This window comes from Archocentrus centrarchus, chromosome 10 (assembly GCF_007364275.1).
Source record: "Archocentrus centrarchus isolate MPI-CPG fArcCen1 chromosome 10, fArcCen1, whole genome shotgun sequence".
Classification (NCBI taxonomy): Eukaryota; Metazoa; Chordata; class Actinopteri; order Cichliformes; family Cichlidae; genus Archocentrus; species Archocentrus centrarchus.
The window spans coordinates 1,191,427-1,213,645 of record NC_044355.1 but is presented as its reverse complement, the minus strand read 5'-3'; the positions used below and the strand labels follow the sequence as shown (position 1 = coordinate 1,213,645).

Genomic DNA, 22,219 nt, shown 5'->3' with positions numbered 1-22,219 from the left:
TCCCTCCTCATTGGTCGAGCCGCTGCTGCCTTCACGGACCGCACGTTTTATTAAGACCAACAGGAGGAGGACGTCGGAAAATAGGAATCTTACGAGAAGTTGAGACAAGGTCAACGTTATTTATCCCAAAAGGTGGGAAATCTCCCCTTGACTCGCTGTTTTCTTATTCATACACTCAATATCACAAAGCACCAATGTAAAGAAGTTTATGTATTTACAAACATTATAATTTATCCTACACTTTAGCTTGTTAATGCTTACATTTAGTCATCAGTGTAGGGATCACTGGACATAATAATCACCGGAATACTTAACAGCTAAAAACAAACTCTCCAGGTTACAGCTTTACACTGATCTAACAGATATGGGTATAGCTCCATGCTGAGAAAGAGCACCACAGATGTGATGTTTGTTTTAAGAGTGTTGATGGAGAAGTACAGAGAAGGTCAGAAGGTGATTCACTGTGTCTTTGTGGATCCAGAGAAAGCAGGTGATAGGGTGCTGAGAGAGGAACTGTGGTACCGCATGAGGAAGTCAGGTATGTGAGGGTGGTGCAGGACATGTATAAGGTCAATGAGACAATAGTCAGGTGTGTGGTAAGAGTGACAGATGGGTTTAAGGTGGGGGTGGGATTACATCAGGGATCTGCTGTGAACCCCTTCTTGTTTGCAGTGGTGATGGACAGGTTGGCAGATGATGTCAGGCAGGAGTCTCTGTGGACTATGATGTTTGCAGATGACACTGTGATTAGTAGTGAGATCAGGAAACAGGTGGAGGTATGCTCTGGAGAGAAGAGGAATGAAAGTCAGTAGAAACAAGACAGAATACATGTGTGTGAATGAGAGGGAGACAGGTGAAAGGTGAAGCTGCTAGGAGCAGAGGTAGTTAAGGTGGATGAGTATAAATACTTGGGGTCAATCATCCAAAGCATTGGACAGTGCACAAGAGAGGTGAGGGAGAGAGTGGTGATGATGATGTTTAAGATGGTGCTGCCAGGCAGGATGAAAAGAGGAAGACCTCAGAGGAGGTTCGTGGATGTAGTGAAAGAGGACATGCAGAGGGTTGGTGTGACATGGGAGGATGCTGGGATAGGGTGCGATAGAGGCAGATGCAGCGCCCCCTGAAGGGAGCAGCCGAAAGAAGAATCTAGCAGGTGTAGGTGTTGTGGCATTTTATACAACTTTCATCTTCCTAGTATAAGAAACTCCGGGTCTGAAGAGTCCCCGTGGATCGTGTTTCTTTTAATCTGGATTTTGATTCTGGCTTAGATAAACCAAACAAGTTTGTAATTTAATGCATTTCACCAAACTAGAAATGGACACTTTTCAAGCTGATAGCACCTTTTCCGAACCTGAACGCAGCAGTGTAGTCCAAACTCTGAAGGCCCGCCTTCCTCAGAAAGTGTCTTAAATCCATTTATTATTAAACAGCTACAGAACAAAGATAACTTATTCTTATAGAGGATATAAGTGTGTGTTGTGTCGTTAATAGACATTTTCACAGACAACAAGAAATGCAGCGAACAGAAACAACAAAAACATCGCCTGCTGCGTGGGTGCAGGAAATATCGCGATACTTCATCACGTCTCCTAGAGTGGCTGTATCAGTCAGGCTAAACTGCGCCCAGAAAGGGGTGCTGAAAACAGGGTAAGACAGCATCCGTATTTACAGATAAATCCACATTATACGTGTAAGTTCACAGCTAACAGCTTCGGGTTCCGTTTGCATGTTAAATATCAGACAATTAAGGCGCTTTAGCGATGCTAGTGTTAGCATGTAGCAGGCGGTGTACGTTAGCAAAGTTACCTGCACAGCTATCGGAGTACTTTTTGGTTTCATTTTGACATACAGCAGATGTTTAAGTTTACTGACGAATGCATTTAGTTAAAACACGTCAGGATAAACAGTGTAGAGTTGTGTCATGATCTTAGCACTGCTAGCTTAGCCGTTAGCCTGTCCTGTGAGCGTGTTTGGTGCAGCTTCCGTCCTCCGCTCACTGTACCTGCACAGATTTTACTCCTCGTCTGTGTCAGGCTGTGAGCCGCTCAGAGGCTCAGTGTAATCTCGCCTCTTGTCGATGTTTTCAGCGACTGAGAGTTTCTCTTCCTCAGGGAGGACGTCTCCATCACTCTGTTTGCATCAGGTCATGTTCCTCGTCCTGGTCTGAGGTGCTTCTTTCTCTCTCTCCTCCTTTAACCGCCTCTTATGTTCCCTTTGCAGTAAAGATCAGAGTCGAGCTCCTCCGTCTGCGGCTCAGGGCCTCCACTGGCTCCTGATTTCTTAGGAGAGGCTTTGTTTGAAGCTTGTTTCTACCTCATTGTGTCTCAGCAGAAATAAGACTTGCCACCACAGAAGAAGAGGAGCTCCCCCTCACTTTGACCACATTAAGTGACATTCAGTTCCCATCATCGTTAAAGACCTTTTCCAGCGCCTGCTTCCTTCTTTATCTTGGCTCTGGGTGCTGAATCTGGAGAACAGGACGGATTTTGTGACATCATGTCTCAGAAGGCGCAGGCCGACGGCACTCAGAAACACTTCGCCGTGGGTCGGGGGCTCCTGGCCGCCGCAGAGACCTTGAACTTCAACATGAACGAGCAGCGTCCCAGCAGGCCAATGGGGGTGGGTGCGGGTGGCATGGAGGGCCAGGACGGCGGCGGGCAGATGCCCCGACGTGGTGGTGGCAGTGGTGGCGGCAGCAATCTTGGCAGCACCATGAAGCTGTTTGCCAGTTTGGGGCTGTCGCCCTCCGACCTGGATGCTCTGGCTGAAATCCCCGAGGAGGAGATCAGCGTGGAGACGCTGCCGCGCATCCTCATGCAGCTCAAGAGCCGCAAGGGGGAGGCAGGAGAGCGGCGGGCGGCCATGTCCTCCGACTCTGCGTATCGAGGAGGAAGCTGGGAAGAGGGGCACGTGGGGAGGATGGGCGGTCCTTCTCTGGGACAAGGTTCAGCCAAGTCCTCCGCAGACTTTGGGTACGGCTCCCTGCAGGACGTCTCCTCCAGCCGGGGCTACGGCTTAAATTACAGCAGCAGCGGCGGTGGAGGCGGCGGTGGGGGTGGGAGCAGAGAGAGGCCATACTCTGAGCTTTCCCACCACGGTGGGCTCGGCATGGGGCCGTCTGAGCCCCTGTTTATGCAGAGGAGGATGGGCTCCCCGTCAAACGGAAAAGTCCAAGACTTCTTGGGAGTCATGCCCCCCATGTTCCCCCACGTGTGCTCTCTTTGTGACTTTGACGTTCATTCCACCATGGTGAGTACGTCCAACCTGCTTCCTCTTTTCTTCTCGGACTAACTGTAAATGTTTGAGCTCCAGTCTTCTGTCGGTCAGTGACAGGCGGTGATCCAGGTCCGGTTTGCTTCCTGTAATTTCCTTGTTGTATCTCCTCACAGCATGTTCCCTCTCTCCATTTTCTCAGCTGAAGCTCTCCAGCATTGAACAGTTAGATTTGGATCTTTCCAGCTGTTATCCAATCAAATCAAAAATCTTTTTTTTAAATTAGTGTCTGTTCACATGAGCTGGTAAACCTGTTACTGTTACACATTCAGTCTGATTTACTTGATCTCCTCACTTCATTAGCTTTAACAGAGTCCTGGGAGGATCTTGATTTGCTCCTTGAGATCTCCAACATGAACCTTTTAAAGCTCCTCACACGTTCACCGACTGATAGAGTTGTCAGCTTACAAACGTGTGAGACTTTTGGCAGCTGGGGGCTCGTTTGTTTTTCTTTGCAGATGTTCGTGGTGTCAGGATGAGATCTGCAACAGATTTGAAAGAAAGATTTGATAGATTTTCACTGAGAATTTGGTAATTTAAATTCTCTCTGAGAGGAAACGTGCACTTTTTTGCTTTAAAGGGCTGAATTTACTGAAAATGGGAAGTTATCTTGAGGTCACAATCACAAAACAGCACTAACAGGATCTGCTAACAGTGTGACAGTTTATTAACATGGAAGCAGCTTCAACACTGGCCAAAAAATTTACCAAATCAGAGGCAAACTGGACAGGAAGTGAGTCGTCTGCTGAACAAAGTAACACAGTGACAGGTTTGATGGATGTGGTTTCCTTTGGAGACAGCACAGCATTTCAGATCATTGAGCATCAGAACTGATATGAGGGTGAAACCTTCAGTTTTGGAGGTCAGGATAATACATCTGTCTTGTATTGGGTCGCTATTCTAAAGATTCTCCTTACAGTCATCGGTGGCCAAAAAAGGATAAAATACTGTTTGTTGTAGTGATTATTGCACACAAAATATAATCAATTTGTATTTTTTTTTTTTAGGTCTTAGAAAGATATTTAAAAAATCAAGTTTTTATTTTGAAACTGTGCAGAAACCCTGGTAAAGTGGCTCAGACCTCAAATCTGGTCCTAAGTGCTTATCTGGATGACCCTCTGAAGGTTAATGATTGTGTGGACTGTTCCTTTAATATTCAAGTTGTATTTTAGGAGAAACGGCTTCTGTTTGTGTCTGCAGGAGTGGAACCAACACATTAATGGACTCCGCCATGCTGAAAACAGACGGGTGCTTCTTGACATGTGAGTCGCTCTTAATACACAACTGTGAGCCAAAATATTAGAGCCACCCAGAGTCAAAGCAGGCTGTGGTTAATATCTGTTAATAGCATGTTCACATCAGAAGAAATGAGGGTGGTTTCAGAGGTCAGTCCTCCAAATTCCCAACTGCACTGTGCTGGATGTGGATGACTTTTGTGTTGATCAAATGCAGATTGGTTGACATGTGGGTGGAATAGGGGGTTCACTCAAAGTGGGAGAAGCATGAAAAAAAAACATCCAGCCATCCATCCATTTTCTTCCCCTTATCTGGGGCCGGGTCGCGGGGCAGCAGCCTAAGCAGAGAAGCCCAGAACCACCTCCTCCAGGTCGTCCGGGCTTTCCCAGGCCAGCCAAGAGATATAATCTCTCCAGTGTGTCCTGGGTCTACCCCGGGGCCTCCTCCCAGTAGGACATGCCCAGAACACCTCATGCCCAGAGGCACCCAGGAGGCATCCTAGTCAGATACCTGAGCCACCTCAACTGGCTCCTTTCAATGTGGAGGAGCAGCGGCTCTACTTTGAGCTCCTCCTGAATGGCTGCGCTCCTCACCCTATCTCTAAGGGAGAGGCCAGCCTCCCTTCAGAGGAAGCTCATTCCTGCCGCTTGTATTCGATCTCGGTCTTTCCGTTACTACCCAAAGCTCATGACCATAGGTGAGGGTAGGAACGTAGATCGACCGGTAATGACAGCTTCGCTTTCACACTCAGCTCCCTCTTCATCAGGACAGACCGGTGCAGCCTCCGCATCACTGCAGATGCAGCCCTGAATCTCCCGCTCCCGTCACTCGTGAACAAGACCTCGAGATACTTAAACTCCTCCACCTGGGGCAGCAACTCATCCCTGAGTCAGAGCGGGCACTCCACCCTTTTCCAGCTGAGGACCATGGCCTCGGACTTAGAGGTGCTGATTCTCATGCCGGCCGCTTCACACTCGGCTGCGAACCGTTCCACTGCGAGCTGGAGGCCACCCCCTGATGAGGCCAACAGGACCACATCATCTGCAAAGAGCAGAGACGAGATCTGAGGCCACCGAGGTGGAAACCTTCTGCCACCTGGCTACGCCTACAAATTCTGTCCATAAAAGTTATGAACAGAATCGGTGACAAAACCATCAGCGATTTAAAAAAACAAACAAACTACAACATAAAAAGCGCAGACAGAGCTGCAGTGGACACTTTTCATGCTTTTCAACACTGTTTCGCTTTAGCTCGTTGCAGCTGACTGATGGAACAACAGCACAAGCAAGAGTGGCCCACCGGTCCGCACTACCACACTAACCAATCACAAACATGGATCAGTGGCAGCAGAGCGGCTGATTTTTCCAAAGGAAGATTAAACCGGACTATGAGAAAAGGATGAAGAAGTTAAACACAGTCCAGACTGAAAGTAACACACTGCTGCTCAAGAGTGTGTGAGAGGAAAAGCACCACACAGTAGTGTAGTATTAAAAGCGCTGTAAGTTTAGCCTGTTTGAAGCCGGGAAAGAAGATCGGGCAAAGTGCAGATTCTGTAAGTGAACGGACTTATGTGCAAATTTAATATAATAAAGTCCAAAGAACAATGTAACAATGTAACAATGTGAAATTATTTGCAGCCAACAGTAAAAAAAAAAAAATATCAAGGAATAAAGATGCGTCTAAGAATCTGTATTTGTTATTGATGCTTTAGACCCTCCCACCATCAGCACACAGAGGTCAGAGGGTTACTCTTGAAGTTACCTGGGTCGGGTGAAAACCTGCTCCATAGCACTGGCCTCTGCTCGACCTCAGCAGGCAGCCACAATGTTTTGGATCATCAGTGTAGACTGAATGAAGGCTGTTCCTCTTTATTTGACGTGTAAAATTGGCTGAATGTTGTGTTTTGTAGGTATCCAGAGTGGGACCCCAGTATGGGCTCAGCCAGAGGGTAAGAGACCCCCCCCCCCCCCTTGAGATGTTTAAGAGTCCCAAAGCAGCTCAGCGTAACCTCAGAGCCGGTGTAAAGATGACTGCAGTCTGTTCAGATGTTGGAAATAAAGTTTTTAGTACTTGAAAGTAAAATGTGTGTGTGTGTGTGTGTGTGTGTGTGTGTGTGTGTCTGTGTGTGTGTGTGTGTGTGTGTGTGTGTGTGTGTGTGGTTTTAATTTCAAGTGGGCGACCCCGGGAGACCCCCAACCTGTCTGCAGGACTGCTGGGACCCGCCCCCATGTCTTCAGGACCGATGGGAGAGATGTCCTCCAGCTGGGGTGAGGGACACACGGCTTATTTTGACAGATGGGAAGCATCATGTGATCACCCTCAGCAGGCGGGCGTCCACTGTAGTGTCCGCTCAATAACTCGAGATCCGTTCGGCCGTCACTTACCAAATTTCACGCAGAGATAGCTTAAGACCGAAGCAGGGTGGCGATTGTATATGGGGTCACTGGGGTCAAGGTCAAAGTCATGTGGTTAAATCTTTTTTTAGGTTTCTTTTTTTCACGTCCACTTCATCTCTGAGAAATGGTTTGGAGGGTTTTGATGAAACCTTGCACGATCTCCATATCAAGATATTACACAGAGCTCGATCCTGGAGGTCAAGGTCAAAGGTCAAGGTCACATAATTATTAAGTCTTTGTTTTTCATGTGGGAACAAACAGCGTTAATACAGTCGGGCGGGCGTATTTTGCCTTGCTATGCGGTGCACTTTTTTTATCATTATTATTATTGCTGTTTTAAATTAATGAGCATTTTAATTCCTTAATCTCTTTCTCGCTGAGCTGGGAGACATTATTTTATTCATAAAGATGGTTTCCAGCAGCTGACCTCAATCCTGTAACCAATGGGCTTCGCCTATTATATATTCATATGTGCCGTGATTATTTTTAATCCTAAAAATGTTTCCTACCATGACGTGTCCCATTGGGAAGGATAATGGAGACTTGTGTGGAAATACAGGCTTTATATTCCAGTCCTTCATCTCATTTTGGCAGTTAGATTTAGATTGAAACCGTTTTCATACTTGATGACTAACCTGCTTATTTTATTACACTTACTGAACAGTGCAGGTGTGATAAATACAAATAGAGCCATTAAAAAGAGTTCCTCCCGTATCCTGACATTGGTGTGTTTGTGTGTCAGGTGGAGGTGGAGGTCTGCTGGGACAGAGTAAGGTCAGTCTGAACTCTGCTGTGTCTCTGACCCTGTGGATTCGCACATTTCTGCAGTAAAGGTGTTTCCAGGTGTTTCCTCCCTCTGTGTCAAACACTGTGTCCTCAGCTGAGAAGCAGGGTGGTGGTGGTGAAATATGACAGGAAGCCTCTCAGCGACAAGACCCTGTTCGCCTTCGCCGAGCGCTTCGGCTGCCTGCGGGAACACCTGATCCTCAAGAACAAGGTAGGAAACCTCACCTCGGTGTTTCCCACTCCCTAACTCACATATTAATATTAAACTGTCTTCACAAACGCTTTATTGGCACGATAGTTTGTGACAGATAAATAACAGAACGATAAACTCAGCAGTGAGTCCTTTGTGCTGCACATGAACTCCATCTCCTCAGTCTTAGCATGCAGCTGGTAGTCCTCGCTCAGCTCCGCAGCCTCGGTGAGCTCAGCGTAGCGGCTCACGAGCCGGTTCTCCGCCTGCTGGAGGTTCTGGTCCGAGTGACCCTTTACCTCACAGAGGACCTCCAGATGAGCAGGAGGACTGCCGACACCAGCTGCAGTCCAAGGTGGTGGAGCTGGAGTCAAAGTTTGCAATTTTCTGCATTAAACACATCCTGTAATAACAGCTTAAATAAATAAAATGTCTATAAAATAAAATGTGGCTCAGACATAAAAATAAAGTAAAAGAAAGACGCTCAATAAATAAAAGAAATACAAAAAACTTTGTAGAAGTCTGAATCAGTGCACACCTCCATAAGTATAAAACTAAATAAAAAATGTTAAATTTTTTGTGCTCCTCATTGAAAGTATTTAATAATATTTTTAACTCAGTAAAACTTAAATAATAATTTCTAAAGTAAAAATTCTAAATATGGAGAAGATGAACAGAGAGGTGTAAGAGTGGCTTCAGCTTAAAGCAAACCCTCCTCCAACAGCTGAGACTGAGGCTGAAAGTCCGCCGTGTGTGTCCGACAGGCTTTCCTGGAGATGAGCACTCATGAAGAAGCTCTGGACGTGGTGAACTACTACAGGCAGCATCCAGCATGTCTGTACGGCAGACCCGTCGTCTTCTACCTGTCCAAGACCCTCATGTTCATCGAGGTAACGTCGCCCTCGCTCAATAAATACAGTTGTGCTGCTTCCCCGCAGACTCCAACCCTGACGTGTTTTTGACCCGCAGAAAGATGAGCGGTCGTTGGAGCGACCGACGGACCGGCCAACAGACAAACCTGTGATGGAGGTCAAAAGTCAAGGCAGCAAAGTGGTTTTCTTCTACCACCTTCCCCGAGAGGACGAGAAGAAACAGGAGCTGCTGAAACTCGCCGAACGCTTTGGTGTCGTGGAGAAACACCTCTTCTTAACTGACCGGGTAAACAAACCAGAGCAGGAAACGGTTCGTTTTGCTTCAGTCACCTGATCCAGCCCGAACTAAAAGCTTTATCTGAGAGTTAAGCTCGAAACCTGATTTTAAAAGAGGGCGTCGGTGTCCTGAACGCCTCCTGTAGAAGCGGTCTGGAGATCTTATTTTCTTCAGTGCTGCTCCTGGAGTGCTGATACGATGCCAGGATTACTGAATTTAGAGATTTAGAAAAAGAAGACTCAGCTACAGAGATCAGATTGGGCTGTGTGTGAGATGATGACTGGTTTGTGTCCTGTGTGTCCAGGCGTTTATTCAGCTGGGATCTGTGGAGGACGCAGAGATGCTGGTGAAGTATTACACCCAGAACCCCCTCGTCTTCAACGGAAGACTAGTCCGCCTCAACATCTGCACTAAATACAAAACCCTTAAGTAAGTACCCAGCTTCAATCTTCAGACACCCTGCTGCCATGACACGGTGTAGAAACATGCATGAAGACCATGCACCAGAAGGGACGGTTAGACCAGTTTGAACTGGAAGTTGTTGTTACGCTGTGTTTGCTTTCTGGTGGCAGAAAACTGGGAAACAGTAAGAATACTGTGAGCTGAGACAAGTTTAAGGCAAACTGCAGAGGTTGGTGCTGTTAAATGGGCTGAAGTTGTTCAGTGTCGGGGTATTTTACATCAGGCACGTTTATCTGAAAGAAGCTCCCTTGTGACCCGTGTCCTCAGAGATTTTGGTCCATATTGAAATGACAGCATCACACGGTTGCTGCAGATTTGTTGACTGCACATCCATGATGTGAATCTCCACCACGTCCCAAAGGTGCTCTGTTGGACTGAGACCTGGTGTGGAAAACGTTTGAGTACAATGAGCTTATCGTCATGTTCGAGAAACCAGTTTCAGACGTATGAGCTTGAAGCAGCCGCCCGAAGGTCCAGTTCACTTTTTTTTATATAGCACCAATTCACAAGAACAAGAGCTGCCTCAGTGCACTTTATACTGTAAAGTAAAGACCCTACAATAATACAGAGAAACCCCAACAATCACATGACCCCCTATGAGCAGCACTTGGTGACAGTGGGAAGGAAAAACTCCCTTTAACAGGAAGAACCAGGCTCAGGGAGGGGCAGCCATCTGCTGAGGGGGGGCCCCCCAGCAGCCTAGACCTATAGCAGCATAACTAAGGGGTGGGTCAGGGTCACCTGATCAGCCCTAACTATAAGCTTGATCATAAATCAGAATCAGAATTCTTTATTGACCCCAGAGGGAAATTTCTGTTGTTACAGCAGCATCCGTTTATAGAAAGAATAAAACACTAATCATTTAAATAAATTAAAACTAAAACACAGAAAATATAAAACCAAAGAGATCAATTTGAAATATATACACATGTACAACAATTAAGGCAGTGGCTGATAATGATATAAATCTGGAACATACGGTCTGTACATGTACACATAATAAATTACACTGGTGAATCGTAGCGTCACCTATTTAGGGAGGAGTTACAGAGTTTGATGGCCACAGGTAGGAATGACCTGTAATGAGTCTTGCACTGAATGTGCTCCTGTGTCTCATCGCTGTGCTGTAGAGTGGGTGGGAGCCATTGTCCACAACGGCCTGCAGCTAAAGGAAAGTTTTAAGCCTTATCTTAAAAATAGAGAGGGTGTCTGTCTCCTGAATCCAAGCTGGGAGCTGGTTCCACAGAAGAGGGGCCTGAAAGCTGAAGGCTCAACATTCAGGGCGGCTGTAGAGTTTAACCCTTTAATACTAAGCTCTCATCGCTGATACGTTTTTCCCGAGCACATTTTGCATTACTGTAGTTACGAAAAGGTTTGTCTTATCAGAAAAATCCAGATGGTTTCTGAACGCTGAGAAATTGTGCTTCACAGCCAACAGAGGGTCATTATGGTAATTTAACTCGCGCTGTTGCAGGAAGCCTGTGAAGGGCGGCACTTTTGAAGCTCATGGGCCCGCTGGCGGTAAATAAAGGGTTAAGGAGACCAAACTGTGCACATCATTATCCACCGGCAGCCTGAACCATTGACACAAGGCCGGATGGCTCCACGCGTTGATGATGAATGTTGCAGCAGAAATCGACACTCATTAAACCAGACGACATGTTTCCAGTCAGCCTGTGTGAATGACACACCGTGGTTGTAATGAGTGGTTATCTGACTGTACTGTCAGCTCAAAGAAGTCATTTTCTCCCAGAGAGCTGCTGCTCACTGGATATTTTCTGTCTTTCAGGCCATTTTCTGTGAACCCTGAAGATGGCTGTGTGGGAAACTCCCAGCAGCTTCTGAGATACCAGCCCGTGTGACATTAACCACTTCATGTTCAAAGTGACATAAATCACCTTTCTGACGCTCAGTCTAAACTTCAGCAGGTCTTCTTGACTATGTCTTATTGCCTAAATGCACTGAGCAGCTGCCATGTGATTGGCTGATTTGACATTTGCATGAATGCACAGGTAATAGGTGTACCTAATAAAGTGGGTTTACATAGAAGTCAGTCAGAATTTGGTTTTGTCCTTTAAATTTTGAAACAGGAGGACTCGGAGGTAGGAGACCTTTCACCTGTCTCACATCCTGATACGAGCCCTGAAAGTTTACCCAGAATGCACTTTGGAACGTTCCTCCAGTGAATTATGAGCAGACATGCAGGATACCAATGCTTGTGTCTGTTCCTCTACAGCACAGACATTAAGCTGCTGCAGTTCATTCAAACTGTGATATTTCCATCATACTTTTTCCATCATAGCAGACACCACGTCACCAACAGCAGAAGTAGCTCAAGTTATCCAGATTACCCTCGATAATCTTTGGTTAAAGGTTAAAAATCTGAGTGAAAGGTGGTGTGAGCAGGTTCGGTCACCTGACTGGGTTTAAATGTGTAATAATAAATATGTCAGGATACAGGTGGAGGCTCTGCATCAGTTAAACTCTGATTTTTGTGTTCGTACAGTGTGAACCACAAACAAGGCGAGTCTGGAGGAGACGACAGAGCCGGTTCCACCAACTCCAAACCCTCCTCATCCAAATCCTCATCCAGCACCAAGACCAGAGAGGAGAAGAAGGAAGAGCAGGAGGAAAAGGGGAAGAAGGAGGAGGAGAAAGTGAAGGCAACAGCAGAGGAGGAGGAGGAGGAGGTGGGAGTGTCAGGAGTGATGGAAGGAGAGGAAGACAGAGAGGAGGAGCAGGCACCTGATGAGGAGGAGCGGGCGCCTGATGGAGAGGAGGAAGAGCCGGAGCGAGCAGAGTGTGTGAAGAAGACAGTGGAGGAGTCTGGGGATGCTTCACAGGGGGAGGAAGAGGAGAAGAAAGAAGAAGAGGAGAAGGTGAAGAATCAGAAACACCGAAAAAAGACACATTAAAATTAAGTGAGTCCTGATAATTGAACTGTGAACTGCACACAGGTTGCTCATGATGTCACCAATGACACCCTTGGAGATGTGGGTGAACTGGGTGATGCCAAGCAGGGGGCGGAGTCAGAGGGACAAATGGAAGCAGCAGAAACTGAAGCCTCCAGCGAGGAGCACGAGATCAAAGAGCAGGCAGAGACTGCAGGGGGAGATCTACCTGAAGAAGAGGTGACACACCTGATCTGTCCTTTCATTTTTTTAATCCAGGAGGGCTGCAGGTGTGTTAATGATGTCCCTTTGATCAGGACTTCCCGGAGAACATGGAGGACTTTGTGACGCTGGACGAGCTGGAAGAAGATGAGGACGAAGCCCAAGGAGTGCCGGACGACCCTGGTATTTATTATTTTATTATTTTATTATCTTCAAGCAAAACAAAGATATTTAAAGTTAACGTGCATTTTTCTTCTGTGTTTGTGTCTCCTCCGCAGACAACACCAGGCGAGGGGTACGTACCTGCTGAGCTTCTCTCTTAGAGCCTTACAGCTTTATTATTTAATATTAATTTTCATGGATCGACAGATCTCAAAAACCCGAATGTTTGCAGGAAGGTTTGAGGGTCTTAAAACATCTCAGAGATCTGGGTTTCTCGGTTTATTAATACATTTTAATATTTAATTTTTTCACCTTTTTTTAATTTTTGTCCATTATTTTAAAACTGAAGGGTGGAGGTCTCACTACAGTGTGAATTAGTGGCTCCCTCGAGTGGAGAAGTTTAAGTATTGCAGGTTCTTGCTCAGGAGTGGGGGGAGGCTGGCAGACGGACGGCTCTGCAGTGATGAGGTCACTGCCCCGCTCTGTTGTGTGGATTATTGGGGAGGGTTGCGTCAGGACGGGTTTCCGGTGTAAAATCTTGGCCAAATCAAACATGGGGGTCACAAAGAATGAGATTTCCATATCGGATCGGTCTGGGTTAACTGCCGCCTCCAGTGCTGTCGGCCAACAGGGTGCCGGAGGAAACTGCTGCTGCTGGCTGAAGACAGCGGAAGAGGAAAGGGGGGGGGGGGGGGGGGGGGGCATGTTAGGAGGAAGCGAGAGAGAAGCAAAGGCAGGGAAGTGGTGGTGAGAGTAGGGACTTGAACCTACGACCACAGAGAAGATTCATGGATGCTGTGAAGGAGGACATGCAGAGGAGGATGGAAGCAGATCTGATATGGTGACCTGACCCCCCCCCCCCTAAAAGTAGCAGGTCAAAGAAGGAGGGGGGGTCAGGGGCAGTTTTAAGAAGTGGAAACTAGAGATTACAATACAAACACTTTGTGGAGACACTGAACTCGGTCCCAAAAACATCTGCACGCTGCTGCTGGTTGTGTTGACAACACAAAAAAGTAGATGATCAGTTTCTGAAATACTCAGACTGTGACACACCTTCCACGGCACTTTAATCACCTTAAGTTAAACGCATTCATTTGCTGCCATGTGATTGGCTGATTAGATATTTGTGTTACTAAGCAGCTGGACAGGTGTAGCTTGGCCTCTACACAGTAGGTAACCCACAGAACTGAGAGGAAATCTAGCATTTATGAATTTCCATTAAAGACATCTTTAGATTTAATATTTATTCAGACATTTATGGGATTTCCAACATAATTTGTGCTCAAAGCTGTTTTTATTGACTCTGTTTCAGCATCATTCATCATTTTCTTCTCCTCCCATCAGGGCATGAGGGTGGTCAACATCGTCGGCTTCAGGCGAGGGTACCAGTACCTCAACGAGCTGCTGAGACTCGCCCAACCGTTCGGGAAGGTGGTCAAACACCTGGTGCTGGACCTGAAAGCTGAGGTACACAGAACAGTTATGATTGTTGAGCCAGGCTCAGATTTATTTGGTTTGGGTCTTATTCTGATAGACGGAGTCTGTTTCCAGCTCTGTAGTTTGATTCCTCACTCTGTTGAATTTATGAAACCATCAAATGTAGATGTAGTGAACTGACCTGCATCCAGCTGAATTTGTCCTGATTAATTGCTACATAAATACAGCAAATCAAAAAAAATATTTAAAATATACAGATGAATTTAGTGAGTCAGTAAAACTGAGCAGCAGTGCTTCTTTGAGTTTTTTATGATGCTTAATATAAAAAGTTTTAATGATGTTTTAAACAGCTCTGTGATTGGCTGCTCTTCCTCATCAGGCGTTCCTTCAGTTCGCCACAGAGGAAGAAGCCCGGGCGATGGCCACCTTTTACAACAGCAACATCACGGCGTCGGTGTGCGGGCGACCGGTGAGGATCAGTCACTCCCTGAGCTACCCCACCATCCAGGTGAGCATTCGGGGTGGTTTTATTTTACTGGCCGACGTGACTTCGTGTGACGCGTTGGGTCAGTTACGATGTTCACCGTGCTGTTTTCATCGGATGGCTCTAAACTTTTCCACAAAATTTAACCCTCAAAATAAGTCATGTTTATACATATAGTGAAAAGTAACTGTTAATAATAACAATAATAACTTTATTTGTACAGCACTTTTTAAAGCACACAGTTACAAAGTGCTTCACATTAAAGATAAGTGAACAAATTCAGACATTCATACACAAACATACGGTCTTACATTCATTCGTGCATACACACTTCCAAACACACATCAGAGACAAAAATAATGGGACAAAGATTAAGATAATGTCTCAGCGGGTCTGCTGTATACGCAGGAGCCTGACCCTGAAGAGCTTTATGTTATTAATAATGTTTTAAAATGGTTTCTGAATTTCACTGGAAGCCAGTGAAGGGAAGCAAGAATCCGGTGCCGCAAACTAGCTGGTTTCGAACCACGAACGCGTGACGAAAGTGGCAGAAGGGCGTGACTCTGCCGTCTCAACATCAAGTTTTCTACCATATTAAATGTGTATTACAGGAGAAAAACGAAGTGATTTTCACGGCTGTGAATTAGGTTGGGCTCTAAGGCTGAACTTGCTGCTTTGTTCATATCACAGATAAAAGGACACAAAGTGCGTACTTGTCGTCTTGCTCTAATCTCTCTGTGTTTCCCTCTGTGCTGAACACAGATGCTGCAGTAGTTTGGTTTGGACCCTAAAACGTATCTGCAGCACAGAAAGGGGAGCGTGTTCTCCCACGTTTGTGCGCTTCGGCTTCGTGTCCAGACGAGGACCCGCCCACACTCATACGTAAAGGATCGGTTCACAGAGCGTGGTGGGAACGTGGGCCCGTTCTTAAGCGTTTCACTGGTTCATTGAAACCAGCACCGGCACCGGCACCTCGGTGGAGGAAACAGTGTGTGTCAGCGCTGGGTAGTCTTTGTTAGCAGCCTAGCTGCTGCATTCAGGACCAGCTGAAGACGGGTTGAGGACTGAGTGTAATTAAGGCAGGAGAAAACCAAAGTGTGTTCTGAGTTCCAGATCATTGGGTGATAAATGTTTGATTTTTTGCAATGTTTCTTAAATGAGAGAAACAAGACTAGATGAGCTTTGAGAAGGACTGAGAGGACATGCTGAATGTTATTTTTGATGCTTCTTGTTTGAAATACCGTCTGTGTTTGTTTTCTTCTTCGTGGGCTCATTTTACAGCAGCTTCTCACTCTGTTTGCTGTTCAGTCTGGTTCCAGCAGGGTGGTGTACATCGGGCAGATCCCCAACACCAACTACTCGGAAGAGGAGATCCTGAAGCTCGCCGAGCCGTACGGGAATGTTAAGAAGTACTTCCTGAACAGGATCCGGAGAGAGGTACAGACTCAGGACTGAACACACGTCCGACCTGAAACAGTTTAACTGCTGCTGCTTTAAAACTGTCCCAACGTTCGTCCTCAGTGTTTCCTCGAGATGTACAAAGCCGAGGACGCGGAGAAGATGGCTGCAGATTATAAAGTAAAACCACTGAGATTCAACGGGAAACGTCTGACCCTCTACGTGAGCAGGAAGTACAAGCAGCTCAAACACGGGTGAGCTGCGTCCAGCTTTTTTGTATAATTTGCCTCAGTGCTTTGCTTGGGAACCCTCACATGGGTGCCGGTGCCGGAATATTTGAACCGTTCAGCGGTTTTTCCACTGTGAACGCACTCGGTGCTCGGCCGAAAAACGGGTTCAACTCCGGCACCGCAAGCTAGTTCTTCTTGAACCAAGAACGTGTGACGAAAGCGGCAGAAGGACGCGGCTCTGCTGTCTCAACGTAAAGTTTTCTACCGCTATTTCACCGCATGGTGTGTATTACAGGAGAAAAGCGATGCGATTGGGAGGTTGGGCGTGCATGTTGCCAATGAAACTGGTCATACCCGGTGGTAGATTGCAAATTGTGGTGAAATAATACCATGGCGCAGCGATCTAGCGAGAGGGGAAATAAAAAACAGAGTCCGGTATGGCGATGGGGCGAAGTGTGTGTGTGGTGAGCGCCCGCTTGGTAATTGCAGTGATAGCGAACCAGGCACAAACATAGCACAGCGCCGTGCGATCGACTGGTGCCTAGAACCCGTCAGTTAGCTAAGATGAAGCTGAATAAGTTAAATTGGATGAAGGTCACATTGTGAAGCTCGGATTAGTTGGAAGATTTGATTCAGTTGTATTTGTATAGTGCCTCTTCACAGCTGCAGTCGACTTCAGGCGCTTCAATCAATGGTAGATCTGGAGATTACACCCGGCTTTAGTGAATTCTGACTGAATTTTGGGGTTCAGCCTAAATCAGTTATGTCTGTTTGTTCAGCCATCAGGTGCCGAGCACCAAGAAGAGAGCGAATGACAGCCCGCCACCAAATGCCGAGCAGCCGCCAGATAAGAAATCTAAAGAGGAGGCCAAACCAGAGGAGCAGAAGAGGGAGGAGGAAGTGGAGAGCTGTGACGTGGGCAGTGACCAGATGGCGACAGATGAAAAGTCACCTGTCAAGAAGGTTTGGGAGCTGTTTGTAAAGCTCTTTAATGACGTGTTCATTTGAATTCATTTGAATATCCATGCACAGAGCTCTGAGCTAAATGCTAATATGTTGTTTTTAACCACTTCCTGTTGAGCTGCTTCTTCAAATAAAGTTTATTAGAAGTAAACCAGGTGAATAAAATTAATCCTTAAATTTCTTTCTTGTTGCAGGAGGAGCAGATGGAGACATTGACCAATCAGGATGGGCAGACAGAGGCTCCTCCTCCTGCTGAGAACAAACCCAGCACAGCGTCCCTGCCGCTGCCGCCGTACGATACCACCACGCCCATCGGTGAGGGAGCTTAGACAGTTGCCAGGTGGTTGTCAGGTTTACGTCAAAATACTCATCGTTGTTTTGTGCAGGTGTTGAACACGTGAAGGCGGGTTTTTACTGCCACATCTGTTTCCTGTTTTACTCCAATGAAGACACGGCGAAGAAAACTCACTGCAGCAGCCAGGCACACTACAATAAGCTACAGGTGAGACTCAGCCCCGCCCATATTATAACACACCTGAGGCTCACCTCTGTCCACATCACACGTCACCGGAGGTGCTGCACTGACCATATTATAACACAGCTGAGGTACACCTGACACCCAGCGCCACCCACATTATTCTACACCTGCCCATTGTAACTCACCTGAAGTTTAGTTTTTCATGTTTACCTTTGTTTTAAAAACTGTTGTTGACCTGAGTCGTCAGCATGGAGGTAACCTGATATTTGTTTTCAGAAACACCTGGAGAAGGAGCAGAGCAAAACGGAGAAGGAGGTGACGACGACCTGAAAACACTTGAAGCTGAGAAAGAAGCGCTAACGTGGGAATTTTTAATGTTTTTAATTTTGCTTCTTTAGTGACATTTGAAGCACACATGGGAGACTTCCTGCTGCTCTGTGGGCTTAAAGCCTAAAAAACTCAGTGTCACCGTTTGGTACTGCAGCTAATGATTAGTTCTGTTACTGATCGATCAACATTTCATTTTATCCAGACGGTCAGAAAAATATAAAACAAACTTTACTTGTTTATCCAGCTGGAAACATTTTTCAGTCACTTTCTCCACAAATCGCCATAAAGCAGAAAAACGTTTTTTAGCATCATAGATATGGAGAGAAAATTGACTCAAATATCTGTGTGTCTGTAATGCTGGATTTGTGCGTAACTTGCTGGATTTGTAATTTTTTGTAATACACGAATCTCCTGATACACACGCACAAAACGACGGTTACGAGTGTCTCAAAAACTTTGTGCACTCGTAACCGTCGTTTTGTGCGTATCAGGAGATTCGTTACGCACAAATCCAGCATTACAGACACACAGATATTTGAGTCCATTTTCTCTCCATACATAGATGTGAATACTTTTATCATCTGAAACAGACTCAACTTTGTTTTGGATTTGCCAATAAAATGGGTGAAAGTTTTAAAAAACACATCTTGATCTTGTCTTTTTTTTTTTTTTTTTGTTGGCCAGCTGAAAAAACAAAAATAAATCCAATATTCAGCTTTCAGAGGACATCAGTGTGTTTGAAAATGAGGTTCAGCACCATGTTTATGGAAAAAAATAAATATTGAGTTATAAGTTCTCTGCTACTGTTGACGGCACCCAAACCTAAGAGGCAGCATTTACTAACGCCCTGTCTGTGGTTGGGTGGGCTTCCACCATAACTTACCTGGTTGAGCAGGTGACCTATGCACCTGGACTCTTTTCTGCGAGTCATTCTACCTCACACACGTGCCACCTTCCCTCCTACCTTCATCTACACTGCTCCAAAAAATAAAGGGAACACTTAAACAACACAATATAACTCCAAGTAAATCAAACTTCTGTGAAATCAACTGTCCACTTAGGAAGCAACACTGATTGACATCAATTTCACATGTTGTGCAAATGGAATAGACAACAGGTGGAAATTATTGGCAATTAGTAAGACACACTCAATAAAGGAGTGGTTCTGCAGGTGGGGACCACAGACCACTTCTCAGTACCTAGGCTTTCTGGCTGATGTTTTGGTTTTGAATGTCGGTGGTGCTTTCGCACTCGTGGTAGCATGAGAGGGACTCTACAACCCACACAAGTGGCTCAGGTAGTGCAGCTCATCCAGGATGGCACATCAATGCGAGCTGTGGCAAGAAGGTTTGCTGTCTGACAGCGCAGTGGTGATGAGAGTGTGAAACCGAAGCTTCGAACCCTGGGCTTACACCTCCATAGAAGCTTGCTTCAGGACGAAAAAAAACACGTGACACATGACATCCGAAGCAGCAACTGCTTCGTTTTTTGGAATGAATCACCTGACTGGTTCAGGTGATTCGCTAGTTACGAGTGACGGAGCGAGAGCGAGACAGTCAGGTTCATACTCGCACAGTTTCAGCGTGTTATGGCCAACAGTTACTGCTGAGTTATGAATTAAAGACAGTCTTTGCTGGCTCGTCCTTTCAACGTGATGACGGACGCTGTCGTATCAAGATTAACGCAAAAGCAGTAGTTACACAAGCACACCCGGTTAATGCCACGTTTTCCCAGCACTCTGCTCAATAACACAACACACACATTCATCCATCTTTATTTGTAAATAGAACCTGATATCACAATATTTGGGCATAACGTGTGCGTCTCAAACAATGCAAAGATGCTTCAGATCATTGAGGTGTGTGAGCGCGTGCATGCAGGTGTGTAATTGAAACCATTGCACTTTTCCAGGAGAGGGCGCTATAATTGAAGCTTCGAGTAATGAACCTATTTCTGAAACAATTGATCAAGTGGTTCAGTGCTTCACAAAAGCTTCATTTTCTCATCACTACAGCGTAGTGTCCAGAGGCTGGAGGCACTACCAGGAGATGTGGAGGAGGCCATAGGAGGGCAACAACCCTTCGCCTTTGTGCAAGGAGGAACAGGAGGAGCACTGCCAGAGCCCTGCAAAATGCCCTCCAGCAGGCCACAAATGTGCATGTGTCTGCACAAACGGTCAGAAACCGACTCCATGAGGATGGTATGAGGGCCCGACGTCCACACATGGGGGTTGTGCTCACAGCCCAACACCATGCAGGAAGCTTGGCATTTGCCAGAGAACACCAGGATTGGCAAATTCGCCACTGGTGCCCTGTGCTCTCCACAGATGAAAGCAGGTTCACACTGAGCACATGTGACAGAGTCTAGAGATGCCGTGGAGAGTGATCTGCTGCCTGCAACATCCTTCAGCATGACCGGTTTGGCAGTGGGTCAGTAATGGTGTGGGGTGGCATTTCTTTGGAGGGCTGCACAGCCCTCCATGTGCTCGCCAGAGGTAGCATGACTGCCATTAGGTACCGAGATGAGATTCTCAGACCCCTTGTGAGACCATATGCTGGTGCGGTTGGCCCTGGGTTCCTCCTAATGCAGGACAATGCTAGACCTCATGCGGCTGGAGTGTGTCAGCAGTTCCTGCAAGATGAAGGCATTGAAGCTATGGACTGGCCCGCCCGTTCCCCAGACCTGAATCCCATTGAGCACATCTGGCACATCATGTCTCGCTCCATCCACCAACGTCACGTTGCACCACAGACTGTCCAGGAGTTGGCGGATGCTTTAGTCCAGGTCTGTGAGGAGATCCCTCAGGAGACCATCCGCCACCTCATCAGGAGCATGCCCAGGTGTTGTAGGGAGGTCATACAGGCACGTGGAGGCCACACACAATACTGAGCCTCATTTTGACTTGTTTTACATTACATCAAAGTTGTATCAGCCTGTAGTGTGTTTTTCCACTTTAATTTTGTGTGTGACTCCAAATCCAGGCCTCCATTGGTTAATAAATTTGATTTCCATTGATGACTTTTGTGTGATTTTCTTGTGAGCACATTCAACTTTGTACAGAACAAAGTATTCAATGAGAATATTTCATTCATCCAGATCTAGGATGTGTTATTTGAGTGTTCCCTTTATTTTTTTGAGAAGTGTAGTTCAACTGTGCTGCTGTTGTGCAGAAAAACGATGTTTAAGATTAAGATTAAGATTAAGATAGTGTTTATTTGTCACATGCCCAGTTATACACAGTACAATGCACAGTGAAATGTATTTTGTACCTGCAACCATATATACACACACATATAAATAAGAAGAATAAAAATAAAAAAAAAGTAATTCACACTATACACTATACTCTATATACTATACACTATACACACTTTTATAAATTATAATATTTACATTGTGCAATAATGGTCCAGTTAGGGCTCAGAGTTGAGCAGACGGATGGCTTGTGGGTAAAAACTCTTCTTCAACCTTTCAGTCTTAGTCCTCAGGCAGCGGTAACGCCGGCCTGATGGGAGCAGGTAGAAGAGAGAGTGTCCGGGGTGGCTGGGCTGTTTTAGGATCTTCATGGCCCTCAGCCTGCACTGCTTGGTGTAAATGTCCTGCAGGTTGGGGAGGGTGGTTGTGATGGTCCGTTCAGCTGAACGAACCACCCTTTTTAGGGCCATGAAGTCCTGCTTGGTGCAGCTTCCCATCCAGGTGGTGATGCTCCCACGCATGATGCTCTCGATGGTGCAGGTGTAAAAGTTCCTGAGCACCTTGAGTGGGAGCTTGAAGTCTCAGCAGAAACCTGTAAGACACAACAGGTGAATGAAGTAGATTTACTCTGATTGGCTGCTGTGGAGGCTCGTCTTCCATCATTCCTCTGATTTGTTACCATCCCAAAATGACAAAAGATGACATTCAGAATGAGTGTCAAATATAATCAAAAAAGCGAAAATTAAACTTTGTAGATAAAATATTTCACTCATGTGGCGCATTTATTTTTATCAAAAATTTACCAGGTATGTTTATTTTTATATACACAGTGCCCTCCCCATAATTATTGGAACAAAGACGATTTTTGTGGTTTTGCCTCTGTACACCATCGTCCCCGAGGTTTGCAAGTGTGACCATTGTTTGCGGACAGCACGTC

At 46.1% G+C, this 22,219-nt stretch overlaps 1 protein-coding gene across 7 annotated transcripts; it reads left to right on the top strand.

Annotated features, from left to right (window-relative positions):
- The first annotated feature begins 1,570 nt into the window (after positions 1-1,570).
- Positions 1,571-18,732, top strand: LOC115786797 (matrin-3-like). Of its 7 annotated transcripts, none has more exons than XM_030739225.1 (22): positions 1,571-1,647; positions 2,332-3,249; positions 4,474-4,535; positions 6,419-6,457; positions 6,682-6,776; positions 7,648-7,679; positions 7,786-7,902; positions 8,646-8,771; positions 8,851-9,039; positions 9,335-9,459; positions 11,999-12,371; positions 12,450-12,623; positions 12,701-12,788; positions 12,884-12,900; positions 14,112-14,234; positions 14,584-14,712; positions 15,997-16,125; positions 16,210-16,340; positions 17,096-17,279; positions 17,474-17,594; positions 17,666-17,781; positions 18,034-18,732. In XM_030739225.1, exons 2-22 carry the CDS (start codon positions 2,497-2,499, stop codon positions 18,085-18,087), a joined length of 3,177 nt encoding a protein of 1,058 aa, XP_030595085.1. In that variant the 5' UTR covers positions 1,571-1,647; positions 2,332-2,496; the 3' UTR covers positions 18,088-18,732. The 7 variants fall into 7 exon arrangements, with proteins under 7 accessions (XP_030595085.1, XP_030595084.1, XP_030595083.1 ...); XM_030739224.1 differs by having other exon boundaries at positions 1,580-1,647; positions 2,329-3,249; XM_030739223.1 differs by having other exon boundaries at positions 1,592-1,647; positions 2,221-3,249.
- Positions 18,733-22,219: the final 3,487 nt, after the last annotated feature.

Excerpts from the sequence above, each read along its gene's own strand:
- LOC115786797 (XM_030739225.1), top strand. The coding sequence starts at position 2,497 with ATGTCTCAGAAGGCGCAGGCCGACGGCACTCAGAAACACTTCGCCGTG. Across the intron at positions 14,235-14,583 it reads TGCTGGACCTGAAAGCTGAG|GCGTTCCTTCAGTTCGCCAC; the intron begins GTACACAGAACA and ends CTTCCTCATCAG. Across the intron at positions 17,595-17,665 it reads CGATACCACCACGCCCATCG|GTGTTGAACACGTGAAGGCG; the intron begins GTGAGGGAGCTT and ends TGTTTTGTGCAG.